Genomic DNA, 17,545 nt, shown 5'->3' with positions numbered 1-17,545 from the left:
CGAGTGGCGGGCATGGCGTGTGCCCAGGGACCAGACCCGCTGGGGGCCGGCGGTGGGGGCGAGCGGAGGCCCCGCTGGGACAACAGGCTGCAGTACCTCCTGAGCTGCATCGGGTTCGCCGTGGGCCTGGGCAACATCTGGAGGTTCCCGTACCTGTGTCAGACCTACGGGGGAGGTGAGCCGCGCCGGCGGGGGGACTGACCCTCTACGACCCCCACGGGGTGGGGGGGGCGCTTTCCACACAGCGTCCTCCCAGGGCCCCGGGCTCAGCAGGCACACGTCGGCCGGGCAGCCCCCGCGCCCCTGTCTTCACGCGGCCACTTCGCCCTCCCGCCCCTGCCTGTCACCCACGGCCCTCGGGAGCTGACACGGAATGTCACCCAGGCCAGGCTGGTCCTTTTCTGGGGTCTGACCTTGGGCCCCGTCTGGCCTCAGTGGGGACAACTCGGGCCCCCGGAAGAAACGAGAGTCTGCACGGTTGGCCCCACGCCGCCGTTTCCGATGGGGGCCGTCCGCCCTTCCCTCCCTCGAGGGCGCCCTTGGCTCTCCCGGCAGTGCCGCATGGCCAGCGGCCAGGCTGTGCTGGGGCAGTGCTGGGTGGGGGGCTCCGGGGCCATGTGGCCCGTACATGAGTATGCTGCTTCTGGAAAGTTCCGTTAGTTTTGCTCTGCTTCTAAGGAGCTGGAGGAGACACCTGGCCCACAGGTGTTGGAGCTTTGGCTGGGGTTTGGGGCTGGGCGAGTGCCTGAAGGTGCGGCTCACGCCAAGGCACTGGGCGGAAGGCCCAGCTCGGTCCCTGGGCCCCCCGCTGCCCTGTGTGTTGGGTGTGAAGCAGTGACCCATGTGCCGGTGGTCACTCAAGGCAGCACAGACGGGAGCCCGGGAGCCGTGGCTCAGTGCTGCGAGGTGCTGGGACTGTGCCGGGAGTACCTTCTGGAACCCTCATCACCACAGGCCGCGAGCCGGGGCTGCCTTCCCAAGGGCTCGGGGTGGCTGAAGCCCCAGCCCCTGGGCCTTAGGGGGGTCCTGGTGTCTCAACGCTTCTTCTAGGCCCTATTTCCAGGCATGGAAGCACTCGGTGAAATGTCAGGAAACATTCAAGGTTCAAATCTCCTACTTTTCCTGAACAGGTGACCCTCACATGGGACAATGCCTTTTTTGGTCTCGCTTTGACCACTACTGAGCTTTTCCACAGGAAGATGTAAGTGATGAGCAGGGAACGGACCACGCACCTCTCCTACGCTGGCCTCTGCATTTATTGCCTGTTAATTTTCCACGCGGACTTTACAGCCCGTTTGTCAACGCCCACGAGACTGCCGGGGCTTCGAGGGCAGTGCGTGGGGTCTGGGCTGTGCGGGGAGGACTCTCCCGCGGGGCAGCGGCGAGGCACCGCTGCACAGAGACAGCACGTCCCTGTCCTCTCCGGCCTGATCTCCTGCTGACTCTCAGCAGTGCGGGGCTGGGCAGGCCTCCTGACCACACACGCCTTCTCCGCTTTCGGAGCGGGTGGACAGGGGCAGGTCGCCTGCGGCACCTGTGCGGGGGCGATGCGCGGGGCTCTCGCAGACCCGCCACGTGGGCGCGTGACGTGTGGCCAGTCTCAGTGTCCCCGGAGACGGGCTGGGGCGAGACAAGGAAAATTTCCGCTTCTCTCGTGCTCGGACAGCAAACGCGTAAGGGTCTCCCCCACACCAGCCAGTTCTCCTAGTCTCGGCCGAATATGACCCGTTCCCGCCGGCGTCTCCCTGAACAGAGCACAGACCCCTCAGGTTAAGGGCTCGGCCCCCAGCTCAGAATCCGATCTCAAGCAGTGGGTCCCCAGCTGACCCGCAGCTTTATCTGACTTTGCTACAAACTCAGGGGTGCACAGTCACAGAACCGGGGAACGCAGTTTGCCCCTACTCCAGGTTTTTAGAAGGAACAGCCGGACGGCGGCGGGCACGGGGCCCAGTGTGGGGGCGAGCACGGTCCCCGCACCGCCCGAGGTCGCCAGCCTGGAAGCTCTCCAAACCGCGGGGGTCTCGTGCACCTTCCGCTCCGGAGGCCCGGCCATCGGCGGTCTCCAGGCCCTTGCCCCAGCCTGGAGGTCTAAGCACGAGGTCGGGTCCTCCTGTGACCAGCGGCCACCCCCAGACGGGCTTGGATGTTATCTAGGCCGCGGTCAGCACACTTTCCGGGCAGGGCTAACAGGCACCTTACGCGGAGTGGTCCTCCCACCACGTGTGGTCTCTGTCCTCTGATCACAGACCTGCGCCTTCTCCTGTCCCCCAAGCACCGCAGACTCCGCCGCACAAGCTTAGCTACAGAGACAGGCTCCCTCCCCTCCCGGCCCTGCCCTGCCCTCCCCTCCCATTCCTGCCCCTCCAACCCCATGCTCCCTGCGGTACTGATCCTGTCCAGCTCCTGAGGCCCTGTCCCCTCCTCTCCCGGTCCTGCCCTCCCCTCCCCTGCCCGACGGCCAGGCCCCCACATCCAAGGCCTGCGCAGCCGCGCCCTGTCTGTCCTTTCCAAGGTGCCCCTGTGACCCGAGGCCTGAGGGTGGCTGGGAGTCCACCCGCCTGCCCAGGGCCGCACAGGGCAGGCCGGGGCGGGAGGAGGGGCAGGCAGGGGAGGCCCCCTGGGAATGCCACCTCCCCTGCCAGGAGCTCCCTGGGGTGCTCGGGCCTCATTCACACCCTCAGCTCCGAGCCCCTGACCATAGACGCCCTGGTCGTCCCTGGGTGTCCGGGGTGTCCACTGAGGCCAAGTGTCCCTCTGAAGCTGATGTGGGCCGGGGGCTCCGCGGCCATGTAGCCCCATCCAGGGCACCAACTCGGTGTCAAAACCCCTGACCGTGACACAAGAAAGCAGGGGAGGCCGTCAGAGGACTCTGGCAGGCAGGGCCCAACTCGGTGTCAAAACCCCTGACGGTGACACAAGAAAGCAGGGGAGGCCGTCAGAGGACTCCGGCAGGCAGGGCCCTGGTGAGGGGAGAGCCTGTCCCAGTGGGGCCAGCAGCCGCAGGGAGCGTGGTGGCTGACCTGCACCCCTTTCGGCCAGTGTGGTTCCGGGCGTGTCTGGGGCCTGTGCGTGCAGGGGGGAGGAGTGGCTGTCAGTCCTGGAGCGACTAAGGGCCAGTGAGTCCACGGACCGCGGCCACCTGGAAGAAAGTGTGGCTCCCGTTGCCATGGGACCGGGGAGGACGAAGCCTCTGGGGACTCCCTTCCTCAACCGTATGACAGCAGCCACCAGTCCCGTGGGATCTGGGGAACCACTTTCTCCACAAAGAGCCCCCCAAGTGATAAGGCCGGGCCCCTAGGGCTGTGGGCTCCGGGACAGGCCGGGCCCTACTCCTTGACCCCGTGGCTTTTCTGCTCCTTCCACGGCCGGCCACGTGTGGAAAGGCGTGGCTCTCCCACCCGTCCCGGGGGTGGTCTGCATGCCAGCCTGGGGGCCGTAGAGCCCCGGCCCCACACCGCCCTGCGTCCGGGTGGGAGCAGAGGCCATGCGCAGCCCAGGGCTGGAGAGGTGGGTCCCGGCCCGCTCCCAGGCGGGACGTCGCCCTTCCCCGCACCCACCCCAGGAGCACAGCCAGCTCCGTGTCGCAGGAGGGCCCGTGCCGGGGCTCGGGGTGTCCCTGTAGCAACAAGACTGCCTTCTGTGGCAGGAACCCCGCCAGCACGGCGTCACAAGGGGGGACGCTGCTGAGCGATCTGAGACGGCGGCGAGCTGGGGGCCCCACCTGCAGGCGCGTCCCTCTCAGGAGGCCCCGCCGGGGGGCGGCCGCTCTCCACCGACCACCGGGTCTTTGCAGGGGCCTTCCTCATCCCCTACCTCATCGCCCTGGTCCTCGAGGGGATCCCGCTCTTCCACATCGAGCTGGCCATCGGCCAGCGCCTGCGGAGAGGCAGCGTCGGGGTGTGGAAGGCCGTCTCGCCCTACCTGGGCGGAGTGGGTAGGCTGCCCCCCGCCCCCGACCCCTGCCCAGAGCGGTGGGGAGGCCGCAGGTCCCGTGGGAGCTCTGTGCCGGCCTGTCACGCCAGGCCACACGCGGTGGCTTTGAACCTGCACAAAAGGTGCCCTGACATGACACGTGTGACGCGATGTGACGGGGGCTGGACACACACGTGGTGGCGCCCCTGCGGAAGCCAACTCTGGCCGTAGTCTGAGGACGCCCGTCCCAGGAGGCCATTTTGTTCCCCCAAAGGCCAAGCAGGGACCTGGGTGCTGTGTGGGGTGAACCCAGCGAGTTCGAGGAGGTGGCGGCAGGCCGTCCCTGGTCACTCGGGTGTCTGCCCCACAGGTGCTGGAAGCCTTGGGAGCTTGCGGGTGTCCCGGGAGACCCTGGGCAGGGGAAAGGCCTGGGCCGGGAGGGCCCGGGAGGTGGGCGCGGCAGGGAGGGGGCTGAGAAGCACGCCACCCCCCACCCCTGCGGTGGCTACAGCTCTGCCAGGAGGCCTCGTCTGGGGGAGGTGGGGAGGCGGCTGGTCACAGGGTCGCAGGGCCGCGGAGACCAGGCAGCCATGGGGCGGCAGCGGGAGGCCTTCAGGTGGCGGAGCAGGGGCAGGCGGCCGGGAGCGGGCAGGGCGCTGACTGCGGCTGTCCGCAGGGCTGGGCTGCCTCACCGTGTCCTTCCTGGTCAGCCTGTACTACAACACGGTGCTCACGTGGGTGCTGTGGTACTTCCTCAACTCCTTCCAGAGCCCGCTCCCCTGGGGCTCCTGCCCGCTGGACCTCAACCGCACAGGTACCTCCAGGCACCCGCACCGGCTCCCCTAAGCACCACGTCTGAAATCCCGTGCTCACCCCACCTCATCTGACCCCTGGTGGCCCCAGGCCCCCAGAGACCGGTGCACCCACAGCACAACTGCGTGCTTTCCAGTGACAGGAGGGCGAGCGGGCGGGACCCGGGCTCCTGCTGACCCAAGTCCAGACCTGAGCCAAGCGATCCGTGGGGGGGACTGTTGGAGCGCGGGAACAGTCACTCTTTTCCAGGTCGCTCGCCCAGCTGCGTTAGCCCTCCTTCCCTTCTGCCTCTGCTGACACTTACATGAGTTCGGCACGTTCTGAGTGAGGCCCGCCTGGGGGGAAGCCCCCCGAGTCAGCCTCTAGGCCCCGGCTGGACGCCCCGGCCGGCGGAGGGCCCGCGTCCTGCCTGCTGTGCCTGGTGCTCAGCCAGCAGCCCCGGACAGGTTATCCGGGAACCACACCCCTGAGCAGAGGCCTGTGGCCCGAGCCGTGTGGCCAGCCCGTGACGGGCCCCTCCGGGTTCCAGGGTTGGAGGCAGAGTGCCAGGCCAGCAGCCCCGTGAGCTACTTCTGGTACCGGCAGACGCTGAACATCACGGCCGACATCAGCGACAGCGGCTCCGTCCAGGGGCGGCTGCTGGCCTGCTTGGCCGCGGCCTGGGCCATCGTGTACCTGTGTGTCATCAGAGGCATCGAATCCACGGGGAAGGTGAGCCCCTGGGCGGACCCCGCCGCCCGGCTCCCTTCAGCTCCGCGTCTGCGCCGGGGCTCGGAGGCTCCGCTGGGCGGGCGCCGGCTGGGGAGGGCGCCGCTCTGTCAACATGGCAGGTTTTTTCCTTTCTTCTCCTTTTAGCCAGCATGGGTCTCTGTTTAAAGCGTGTTTCTTGTCGACACACACAGTGCGGGTCTTGCTTCTTATCCGAGCTGGCCATCCTTGCCCTGGTTTGCTGTTTAGACCATTTGGTGTGACTATGAATCCGGTTTCAGTCCGCCGTCCAGTCCCCTCTGTACTCCATCCTGCTTCTCCCGTTCCCTGTGTACGTCTTCGGGCCTGTCCCTGTCCTGGGCCAGCTTCTCAGCGGTGACTGTTTAGTCTCAGGGATGGATCAGGGGCTCAGCCATCAGTCCCTCTGGGGGCAACGCTGCCCACCGAGCGAGGCGGGGGCCCTGCTCACACTGCACTGCCAGGCTCTGCTTTCTGGCGGCTGGCACACATTTCACACACACTGTGCTGTGGGCAGCAGGTGCATGGCTGGCACGTCTGTTTTCAACAACTGACTATCTCATAGCCATGGCTACTCATGTGGGTTCCGAGCAGAGAGGACGGGGGGCCGGGCCTTGGCTCACAAGCCCCCCTCGGGGTGCGCCCGCCCTTCTCCGGGGCCTGGACGCTTCCTCGTGTGAGCGTCTTCATCACGCAGAGGACCAGGATGACTGAATTAGACCAAAGCAACCAGGAGGCCCACAAGGCCAGCCAGAAATTCCAAATAACCCCGTGGTGGACGCCCCTAGGGGGGCACCCGGCAACTCCGCAGTCCGTCTGTGCTCGGGGACTTGAGGGCACTGGGGAGGGAAGAGTGTCGTCTGTGGTCTTTCTGTGCAGACCTCTGACCACATCAGACCGGGCACTGGTCCTGGGCTGGGGACCGGGGTGTGGGCGGGTGTGTGGTCCCCGTGAAGCGGCCACTTGTGGGCACCAGGGTGGGGAGGAGGGAGGCCCACCTGCCCTGTGGGGACCGAGCCCACTCACAGACCTGAGTACATTTGTGAACCCAAGTGTGACCGTCCCCATGAGTCCCAGATCCCCAGAAACTGACTGGAGCCCACACCCACCGGGCCCACCCCGGCCCGAATCCCAGATGAGTGACAGGAGCCGGCCGCTGAGGCGTGGACGGCATGTCTGCCTCTTAAAGGTTCCATGTGAACAGATACCACTGCGGAGTCTAACAACTTGGTCTTTTTTTAAGGCGATTTATTTCACAGCCTTGTTCCCCTACCTGGTCCTGACGGTCTTCCTCATCAGAGGGCTCACCCTGCCCGGGGCAGTCAGAGGCCTAACCTACCTGTTCACTCCCGATGTAAGTTGGTCTGAATTGAAGTCTGGGCTCCTGGAAACCCGGGAGTCAGAGCCCGGTCCAGCCCAGCTCGCTCCATCTCCTGGCCGTGGGAATGGCCACGAGCTACAGGCCAGGGCACCAGGGCCATGTGGGGTGAGGGCAAGGAGGGCAGTCAGGGTGCGGGGAGCAGGAGGACTCGGTTTTCGACACGTGGACTGGTGCCCGAGGACGTTGTGGGCGGGGTTCAGAGAAGCCAGCGGGGGCCCGGACGTCCCGCCTGAGGGCCCCAGACCCCACGCCTCCAAGGGCTTTGCCAGCTGCACGCACCCCACAGGTGAGAGCCACAGGACCCACTGGCCTGCCCCGTGCAGCCCGCACCCCTCCGAACCGCTCCGCGCTCCCCAGGCCCCGAGCGAACCCTGGGAGCTTCCAGGGGCTGCAGGGGCGTCCGTCCCTCCCCAGGAACCCCAGGCACCGTGCGAGCTGCCCAGGGCCCGCCGGCCACTCAGAGCCTCCTCAGCCCGAGGGGCCTGTCGGCCCTCTCTCCGAGCCGTGTGTCCGTGGGACGGGAGCCGTGGGCTTAGTCACCACGGTCCACGTGGGGCCGCTCCGGAGCCGTGGGCCCCCCAGCGTGGTATCTGCCGCACAGCGGGTCTCTCCTGTCCTCGCAGGTGCAGGTTCTCCGGAGCCCCCGGGTGTGGCTGGACGCGGCCACGCAGATATTCTTCTCCCTGTCCCTGGCCTTCGGAGGACACATCGCTTTTGCAAGTTACAACCCGCCCAGGTAGGGGCCGGACTCAGGGTGGGTCCCGGGCATCCTGTCCCCAAGCCCTGGGAGCAGCACAAAGCTACATCCTGCGTGGGAGGAAGGTGACCTGCTGGGACCTTGTGACAAGAGCAGACTCGTGGGGTTCCGCCAGTTCCTCAGCCGTCCCGAGGGCTGGCGGTTAGGGCTCTTTACGGCAGCTTCTAGCATGTTCTGGAGGAGGAGTACCCGAATAATCAATTCCAGGAACCGGCCAACAGGCACCATGTGTGTCACGCACGAGGCCGTAAAAGCAGGAAGACAGTGTGCGTCAGCCTCCCTGTCACTAAAGGCGGGCGCAGGCCCCACCTCGCCAGGGGACCGGTGCCCAGGCACTAAAGCTCCCCCACGGCCGTGAGGCACCACGGCCCTCTAAGCAAACACAATTCTGCCGCGGTGGTCAGACCTCTCCCCTGAGAGGCGCAGGGGTGGGGATGCGGGCGGTGGGCCCGGGGCGCTTCCCACGCCACCCCTGACGGTGACCGCCTCAGCCCGCTCCCAGGGCTTGTGTGTTCCATGCGGAGACCACCTCACTAAGGCCTGCCCCACCATGCCCCATGTGGTCCTCCACTGCCTGTGTCCAGGCCATGGGTGCTTTAGACCATCCACAGCCCTGAGCTGGGGTGGGGGTGGGGGGGGGCCTTTGGGGAGGGAGTCAGCAGGGAGGGGTGGCCAGGGAAGGATCAATGAGGAGGGGACAGTAGTGGGGGTTTGGAGGGGGTCAGCAGGGAGGGGTCAGAGGGAGGTGTGGTCAGGGAGGGGTGAGTAGGGAGGAGTCAGAGGGAGGTGTGGTTAGGGAGGGGTTAGTGGAGAGGGGTCAGTGGGAGGGGCCTCAGCAGGGAGGGGCCACGGAAGGGTCTGAGCCAGTCCTGAGACCGCAGGGAACAGAGCCAGTGCTCAGGGCCCCTGCACACCAGCCCCGTGTGCAGGGTGGGGCCTAGGGTGGGGGGAGTGGCCCGGGCACAGAGACACAACGTGTGTGTGTGTGTGTGTGTGTGTGTCTGCCAGGAACAACTGTGAGAAGGACGCGGTGACCATCGCCCTGGTCAACAGCATGACCTCCCTCTATGCCTCCATCGCTATGTTTTCTGTTTTGGGATTCAAGGCGGCCAATGACCACGGGCGTTGCCTGGACAGGTGAGCACGGTGCCCGTGGCTCTGAGGGCGAGGTGTCCACGGAGCACAGGCTTCTGGCGCTACCCGCTGCTCTCGGGACCCCAGGCTACCACCCTTTATTTCCCTAGGGAGCAAGGTGGAGGGTCCCCAGAGCTTGAGTCCACCCGCAGCCTCGAACGTGACCTGGTGCAGGGCGGATGACCTGGTGCAGGACCTGGTCATCCGGGGCCTTGGGCAGATGCGGGTTAGGAAGAGGTTGTCCTGAGTGAGGACCTGACCCAATGATCCGGCTCCTCATGAGCGGCCGGCAGGGGCGCACGTGTGCACACACACCAGTGCACGGCACACACGTGTGGACACGCAGACATGTGCGAACATGCAGACAGCGTGCACACACACATGTGCACATGAGTGAACACATACACAGGGCACACAAGCACACAGTGCACACATGTGAACACAGGTGAACACGTGCACAGGGCACACGAGTGTGAACACACATGCATGCACACACATGCACGTGCACACACACACACAGAAGGCCATGTGACGAGGGAGACAAGTTAGAGGGACGTGGCCACAAGCCCAGGGACGCCTGGGGCACGAGAGGCTGCACGAGGCAGGAAGAAGCCTCCCCCGGAGCCTCGGGAGGGCACGCGGCCCTGCCCACTCCCCTGCGTCAGGCCTCTGCGCTCAGGGCTGGGGGAGAGTAAATGTTGCTTTGAGGCTCTCTGTCCGCGGCCACGTGCCACAACGGCCAGAACACTGAGGCGATGGTCCTCACGTGGAACTACCGCGCCGCTGGCCCAGCTCTGCCGAGGCTGCCGACTCAGGCAAATGGCGCTGGCTGGGCCGGCAGAGCGCAGAGGGGCGGGCGCGGCCTCCATGGGGCTGCCGCATGCCCACCGCGCCAGGGCGGCCCCACGCCCGGGCCCCCGTCGGCAGTGAGACCTGCTCTGACCATGCTCAGGCCGCGCCGAGGGCGGAGGGGCAGACGGAGTGGCTGTGCCACGCGTGGCCTGAGCCTGGGCACGGTGGGGTGCGTGCACCCTGTGGAATGTTCCAGAGGCTGCAGTGCCCGCGTGGTGAACCGCAGCAGTACTTGCAGCTGTTTCCACAGCACCGTGAACAAGGGTTGGTCTGTGGACACTGCCCACGGTGGCGCCAGTGACTCAGGCAGGGCTGACGAGGAGGCCCCTCTGAGTCCCAGCTTGGCCACCTGCCACGGGGGACACCAGACAGCACCTGAGCGCAGCACCTGGGGGACGTTTTAAATGACACCAGCAAAGGCACAAAAGCGTGATCACAACGGCACCAAGCAAACTGTGAAGTGCAGGCGGACAGTAGGGCGCCGCGCGCTGACCCCAGCTCCGGTGACTCTGGGCCTGGCCACTGCCAACCCTGGAAGCAGTCCCAATGTCAGGGTCACAGACGCACTGCAGCACGTAGGCAGACGGAAACATTCAGGACACCCGCAGGCCTGTGTTCGAGCCACGAGCCTTGGAGACGGTGTGTCTAACGGAGGCAGCAGGTGGACGGAAATCGGGGGCTGCAGTTCTTCCCAAAACACTTCCAGGGCACTGCCCGGTCCCCCCATGGCCCTGGGGGAGCGGCCCCACAGGCCCGGCCCCTCTCCCGCAGGAGACAGCGTGCTGCGCCCCCCTGGGTGTCTCTGGGTGCAGGGCACCAGCCTAGCACGCACCGGCCTGTGTCTCTGCAGAAACATCCTCCAGCTCATCAACGCGTTCGATCTCCCGGACCAGAGTGTCTCCAGGGACGACTATGCCGCTGTCCTCACGCACCTGAACGCCACTCAGCCCGATAGGGTGGCCCGGCTCTGCCTGGAGACTTGCCGCCTGGAAGACTTTCTGGACAAGGTACCTGAGGGGCCGCAAACCGTCTCCACAGGCCTGGGCCTCACCGGCCTGTGGGCTGTGAGTAAAGGACACCGGGCTGGCCCTGTGCCTCGGCTGGGCTCAGTTTCCAGAAAACCTGTGGCCTCAGATGCAATATGTCTGACAGGGACAGCAGGCCAGGGGCCAGGCCGGCCCAGGACACCTGCTGTCTCCGGCACGCAGGGGCCGGGTCACGTGGTGGGATCGCCCATCAGAAGGCAGCTGAGCCCAGTGCCCCGGGGCCTGCAGTCACCCACTAGCTGTGCAGTATTAAAGGGGGAGCGTTCCAGCCCCTCAGGGGCACACCTGTGGCCAGTCGTGCGGCCAGAAAGGGTAGGGCCACTGCTTTCCCTGCGGGGTGTCAGTCCCCTGTGTCACCGCCTGGGGCTTGCCGGCGCGTGTCACAGTGCGAGTGCCCGTGTGCCCGTGTTGCAGAGCGCCTCGGGCACGGGGCTGGCCTTCATTATCTTCACGGAGGCCATCCTCCACATGCCGGGGGCCCCGGGCTGGGCCGTGCTCTTCTTCGGGATGCTCTTCACCTTGGGCCTGTCGTCCATGTTCGGGAACATGGAAAGCATCATCACGCCTCTCCTGGATGTGGGGCTTGTGCACCGATCTGTCCCCAAGGAGGTCCTGTCCGGTGAGTGAACAGGCCTGTCCTCCGCCCTCCTGCCCGCTGTCCAGATACCCTTTGTCCTCAAGGGCTCCGGGGCGGTGGCCCGGTCCCTGGGAAGGCTGGGTCTGGCCTCGTCACCCCTCAGGGCTGGTCTCGGTGGCTCTCCCCTTGGCCAACACCCCACGAGGGCCAGTATGGGAGCAGGGGGTGGTGCGGGAGCAGACCAGGGGCCGCTCCCAGCACTGCTCACCCACGCCCTGCCGCCACCCCACGTGCCCTCCCGTCTCTGGCCACCGCGGGGCCCTGGTGGAGGAGGCAGTGAGGAGAGGGGGTGCACAGGCCGGGGCGGGGCCGGGGAGCCCGGGGGCCGCTCAGACCGGGGCCGCCATCCCCCAGGGCTGGTCTGCCTGGTGTGCTTCCTCTCGGCAACCTGCTTCACGCTGCAGTCGGGAAACTACTGGCTGGAGATTTTCGACAACTATGTGGCTCCTCTGGACCTGATGGTCCTTGCCTTCTTCGAGGTGGTCGGGGTCGCTTACGTTTATGGGGTGCAGCGGTGAGTGAGCGGCCCCCGAGTGGACGGCGTCTGGGCTTCGTGGCAGCACGGGACGGGACAGACCCTCTGAGCTCCTCCCCGGCAGACTCAGGGTGGCCCTCGGGGCTCCAGAGAAGCGCCCTGGGGACCCTGCTCCGCCGGCTGTGTGCCTTCAGCCTGGGGGGGGGGAGGGTGGGACAAGATGGCTCGTCTCCAGCCATGCTCCACAGACTCCTAAAGTCCAAGGCCAAGTGGACACTGACGTGGCAGCAGGGCCTGCCCCGCCCCGCCCCCATCCTCGAGGTCTCTGAGAACTGGGGCCCTGGCCCCGCCCACCCCCACCTGCCTCCGGCCCCCTGCACACCTAGACTCACAACTGTACCACACCTGTCAATTACACCTGCCAACATGGACTCACACCTGTCAATCACACCTGCCATGTACCTGTCACACCTGTACTCACACCTGCACACTTGTATCCATCTCTGTCACACTTTTACTCACATCTGTCATACCTGTCAACTCACTCTCACACCTGTATCTCCCACTTGTCACGTGCACTCCCCTGCCACACACTTGTCACGCCAGCACTCACATCTACACCCACATCTCTCACATTTGCTCACGCTGGCCACACTTGCCCTCATACCTGTCGTACCTGTGAACCTGCACTCACACCCACTGCTCACACCTGTCACCTGCACTCACCTGCCACACCTACTCACACTTGTACTCACACCTGTCACACCCCAGCCATAGCCCCGCTCAGACGGTCCCAGAGGCTGTGACCTCTGTCCTTGTTCCTCAAAGGGTCCCGGGGGGCCCTGCATGCCAGGGAGGTTACCGCTGCTCTGTGGTTATGGGAGCGCCGGCCACCTGGAGAGGCAGGAGAGGGACTGGCCCGGCAATGTGGGGAGACACAGCGGGCCCTGGGCACAACCAGCCATGGGGTCCCAGCAAGTCGCTCCGGGCCCGCTGCGCGTCCTGGGTCCTCACCCCTGAGGGCCCTGCCGGGCGCTGGGTCTGGAGCTCCTGCCCTCCCACAGCTGGGGCAGTGGGGCCCTAGGGGCGCCTCCGCCTGCACTCTCTCTCAGCAGCTGGAGCCTCCCTGGGGCCTTCCCGGGGCCGCTTACCAGGGCCCAGGCTGCCCTCCTTCCTGGCGGTTGGCAGAGGCTGGGAAGCCCCAGGGCCCCACCTGCCCAGCCCTCTCCCTCGGCTGGGCCACCTGGTCGCTTGGGCCTTTCCCGCACGCCGTCTGGGGTTGAGTCCCGGCAGGGCCTGAGAGCACCGCCCCACCTGGTGGCCGCTGGAAAGGTCCGAGCGGAGGCGGGGGACGGCCCCGGGGGCCATGTCTCCGTGACCCTGGATGAAGGCCTCTGGCTGAGCCTGAACCCAGTGTCTGTGGCAGGTTCGGCGATGACATAGAGTGCATGACCGGGAGGAGGCCTGGCCTCTACTGGCGGGTGACCTGGAGGGTTGTCAGCCCGCTGCTGCTGCTCACCATCTTCGTGGCCTACGTGGCCGTCCTGGCCTGGACACCGCTCAGCTACAGGGCCTGGGACGCCCAATATGTACGTCCTCGGGGGGCCTGGCCTGGCCCTTCCCTGGGGCTGCCCTGCGTGACCTTGTGGCCGCCACTGTGGAGACCCCAGGCCTCGGGACCTCCAGCTCCCGTGGGGCATCAGAGCCGACTCGGCAGGGGCTGTGGGCCCTGGTCGGCGGTGGGGGGCCCAGAGCAACCCTCAGATCCCTGGAGCGGCTCCCGCAGGGACGTGGCCTTGAGTGCCACCTCGCACGTGTCGTGGGGCTGGCCCGCAGATGCCCGCTCCTGGTCTGAGTTAAGGGAAGGTGTGTGGGGTGCATGTCACTGAGCTGCCTGCCAGCCAGGTGAGAACGGGGCCAGAGGTCACTTCCTAGGGCCAGCCCTTGCCCCCCGGGCCCTTGCCCCCAGCCAGCCACATCTGGCCCCTCAAAACCTCTTCTGTGTGCGGTACCTTCTCCACAGTGTGGAAGTGATTCTGTTCCAGGCTCTCCTTAGAAAGGGCACTGGCCCCACATCGCCAGGTGCTGCCAAAAGAGCAGTGGGACCATTTTTCTCAAGAATTTTCACCAATTTTATCCTATCAGATTCACACACTACTGTTTCATGTTGATCATAAAAGAGGTGCCTGAGGTCCAGTGGGCAGTGTTGCCCCCTCTTACAGAAAAGGGAGCAGGGGGCACTGGGTCCACCCATGTCCCGCAGGTCAGGCTGATGCAGCCCTGGGGTGGCATGGTGGACGGCTCTCTGCTGGGCACAGTGCCCCGAACCCCAGGCCTGAGTCTCAGACCCCCAATGCCCACGAGACTTCAGGGCCCTGTGCCCCCAGAGAAGAGGTGGGGTGAGGCCGCCCACACCACTCACAGTCGCTAGGGCCTCGTCTCCCTCCAGGTGCGGTTCCCGTTGCGGCAGGAGAAGTCCTACCCGGGCTGGGTGCAGGCCACCTGTGTCCTCCTGTGCTTCCTGCCCACGCTGTGGGTCCCGGCCGTGGCGCTGGTCCAGCTGCTCGCCGAGTGCAGACGGAGGAAGGACGGCTGGCAGGCCAGGTGCCCGAAGCTGCAGGGCAGAGGGGCCTGCTGAGGGCTGGGCAGGGGTGGCAGGGAGGGCCAGCCCGTGTGCCACGTGCTTGCATTACACCTGCCCTGAGCCTGAGGCCTGTGGCTGCTGCTTCCCAACACCGTCGCGCTCCCCAGCGCCGGCTCCGTCACCACGGTCCGCACTGTCCTCCACACGGGAGAGAGCCTGGCGTCCAGCGCCTGGGGCCCTGCCACTGGGTGGCCAGACGCTGCGCCCGGCGAGTGCATCCACGGGCAGAAGGGTGGGCGGGCCCGCGCAGCCGAGGACCTGGTGCCACCAGAGCTGAGGGAACTTGAAGGGCGACCTCCAGGGCCAAGTGGAGGCTGTCCCCACGGTGAGCTTGAAGGGAAGTTCTCACCCTCAGGAACCCCGTCTTGTGCGTGGAGCACTTGGATTGTGAGCAGGGTCTGCTGTGACCAACACACAGGGATGCCTCGCAGAGCTGTGGCCTGCCACTCCCATCCCAGGATGGGTCCTCCCCGGGTGAGCTCAGGCAGGGGCTGGGGTCTGGCTGGAGCCACAGCCAGCGCCAGTGGGTGCTGGCTGCTCTCCTGACCTTCTTTCTAAGGTACACTACCCTTTGTTCTTTAAACATTTTCTCAGAGACTCAAACATGTGTCAGGAAAGTACAGAAAGGCTGATCATCACTCAGGTTCCTACTGTTTTCAGAGAAGAGTCACTCACTTCACACCAAGCCTCCGGCAGTCTCTGGGCAGGGGTGCCTCCTCATCTCACAGCTCCAACATGCTCACCGCCGCCTGCCCTCCTGTGCACCCCTTCCTCCAATCCCTTCCTTCCATCCATCCGTTTCCTTCCTGCCTCATCTATCCATCCATCCATCTGCCCATCTATTCATCTGTTTCCTCCCTCCACCCTCTCCTTCCATCCATTTCCTCCCTGACTTCCCATCTATACGTCCATCATCCAACCATCCATTCACTCATCCATTTCCTCCCTCCATTCATCTATACATCATCCATCAATCCAACCACCCATTTCCTCCCTGCATCCATCCTTACCTCATCCATTTCCTCCCTCCCTCCCCATCTCTCCTCCCTCTGCCCACCCATCCATCCATTTCCTCTCTTCCCCCATCTTGCTCCCTCCATTATTGTTTTAATATTTATTAACTTATTTTTGAGAGACTTAGAGAGCACAAGAGCAAGGGAGGGGCAGCGGGGAGAGAGAGAATCCCAAGCAGGCTCCTTGCTCAGCATGGAGCCCAATCCCAGGACCCTAGGATCATGACCTGACCTGAGATCAAGAATCATGCCTAACCATCTGAGCCACATAGGTGTCTTCTGTCCTCCATTCTTCTAGCCGATTCCTCCTTCCCCCCATGCATCCATTTCCTTCCTCTCCGCCTCCTCTCTCTCTCTCCGTCCTCTGACAACACTGCGAACCTGACATCAGATCTAAGGAGCTGAGCCCTGACACACAGGCTTGCTACTACTGGCGACAGGAGACCATGTCTGTCCCTCATGTTGCTGGGCAGGACAAACGCTGTCCATGGTGCTGAAAAGTCCCGGGCTGACAAAGTACCTCGAAGGGTAACAGGGCACCGGGTTCAAGGTGCCTCTTGACGCTGCCCTTGCCGTAGGCACTACTGTCCCCCCTCCAAGTGGACCTGAGTACAATGGAGCTAACTCAAGAGTGCCCCCCGAAATGTACCCCAAACCCCATGGGTAGGGTGAGGTCTGCACTGTGGCCCCCAGGTTGCAGTCCCTGGGCTCGTGTCCCCTCGCTCCCTGCCTCCACAACCCAGCGAGGCCAGGAGTCCTTCTCCCCTGCACCTCTCCGACAGCTTCTCCTCCCCCTGTGATCACCCTGGGTACTTCAGGTTGCTCTTCCCATCAAATAATCAAATCTGCTCACGTAATTCTGCTTTGCCATGTCACACAGTACATGTAGGTTCTGAGATTAAGGTGTAGGTACTTTTGGGGGACCACTACTCCTCCAACAGGCCTGGGTGACTCTGAGGGCAACCCAGGTTGAGCTTCCACGTGGCCAGGTACCAAACACCATCCAGGGGCACGGCAGGTGAGGAAGGGGCAGGGACCGGGCTGAAGGAGTAACCACTTAGTACTTTGGGGGTGCTGGGGACACCATCTAGACCTCCTCTTAAACTGCTCACTTTGAACTCACCTGCTGCATGAGCTTCTCTACGTGCAGCTTAGATCTAAAGAAGACCAGAAAACTAGATTTTCTTTTGCTTTTACAAAGCTTATTTCCACGTTTCACCTGGATATTTGGCAGTGCACACACAGGCTTTCAAAAGAGAAAAACCAAGAAGAGTTTTAGTGACTGAGCCTGATCCAGTACACATCTTTCCAAGGGCTTAACACTTCAAAACAAATCTGTGATCCTGAGAAAAACACCAACAAAATGCCTGTGCCAGAGAAAAGCCACAGCACGTGGAGGACAGACAGCAGAGCGGCTGCCGTCTTGTCTGGTCTGTGACAGAAACGTCACACACAGGCCCCTGGTGTGTGAGCCAGTGGGGGCCAGTGGCGGGTGCCCAGGCGCCTGGTGTGGGGTCCTGGGGGTGTCCCTGCGTTCTGTCTGCCTCCACGGGTAGGGCAGGTTCGGCCTCCTGTGTTTATGAAGCGAGGGCACATGTGGCTGGGGCCATGTGCGGGCTGGGTGGGGCTCAGTTCTGCGCCGCTCACCTCCGGTGCGCTGACACCGTGCCCCCTGGACTTCGGTCAGCCATAAATGTGTCAGCACAGTCACCTGGATGCTCTGCCTGGCGGCAGCCGTAAACAAGACAATATCCATAAACTCTGACCTGAGAACACTCACGCCCAGACAACCTGGGCTGCATTAGCACAGAGCCCGCCCAAGGTACCCTCGATGGCGTCACCACACCTGCCATGCAGCCGCATCAGGGCCATCCTGGAAGGAAGCCCCGGAAAGTGCTCGTCTACGGGGCGGGGCCAGCTCCCTGGGGGGGCGGGGCTTTCTTCACAGGCTAAGCCCGGTTTGAGCTACCCTCTGTGCGGCCCTTCCAGCTTTTCCCGTCTGTTAAAGGACGTTTGTCCAGCACCCCGCATAGCCCCACAGGCACAGCACAGTCCCCACCTGGCGGTCCAGAAGGGCGCGGAGTGCCTCCCGCAGGTGGCTCATCCTCAATGAGAAAGCCCTCAGCCCCCAGGACAGCACACCCTTCCTGGGACA

At 64.6% G+C, this 17,545-nt stretch overlaps 1 protein-coding gene across 2 annotated transcripts; it reads left to right on the top strand.

The window, feature by feature from the left end:
- SLC6A18 (solute carrier family 6 member 18) lies at positions 1-14,443 on the top strand. Of its 2 annotated transcripts, XM_029941109.1 has the most exons (13): positions 1-175; positions 3,794-3,934; positions 4,187-4,282; positions 4,589-4,726; positions 5,255-5,436; positions 6,695-6,805; positions 7,456-7,568; positions 8,598-8,726; positions 10,426-10,582; positions 11,036-11,240; positions 11,613-11,772; positions 13,160-13,322; positions 14,183-14,443. In XM_029941109.1, the coding sequence occupies exons 1-13, from the start codon at positions 13-15 to the stop codon at positions 14,369-14,371; spliced, it is 1,947 nt and encodes a 648-aa protein (XP_029796969.1). In that variant the 5' UTR covers positions 1-12; the 3' UTR covers positions 14,372-14,443. The 2 variants fall into 2 exon arrangements, with proteins under 2 accessions (XP_029796969.1, XP_029796970.1); XM_029941110.1 differs by lacking the exon at positions 4,187-4,282.
- Positions 14,444-17,545: the final 3,102 nt, after the last annotated feature.

Source organism: Suricata suricatta, chromosome 6, assembly GCF_006229205.1.
Source record: "Suricata suricatta isolate VVHF042 chromosome 6, meerkat_22Aug2017_6uvM2_HiC, whole genome shotgun sequence".
Classification (NCBI taxonomy): Eukaryota; Metazoa; Chordata; class Mammalia; order Carnivora; family Herpestidae; genus Suricata; species Suricata suricatta.
The sequence above is the reverse complement of the archived record's forward strand: the minus strand, read 5'-3'. Positions and strand labels throughout refer to the sequence as shown.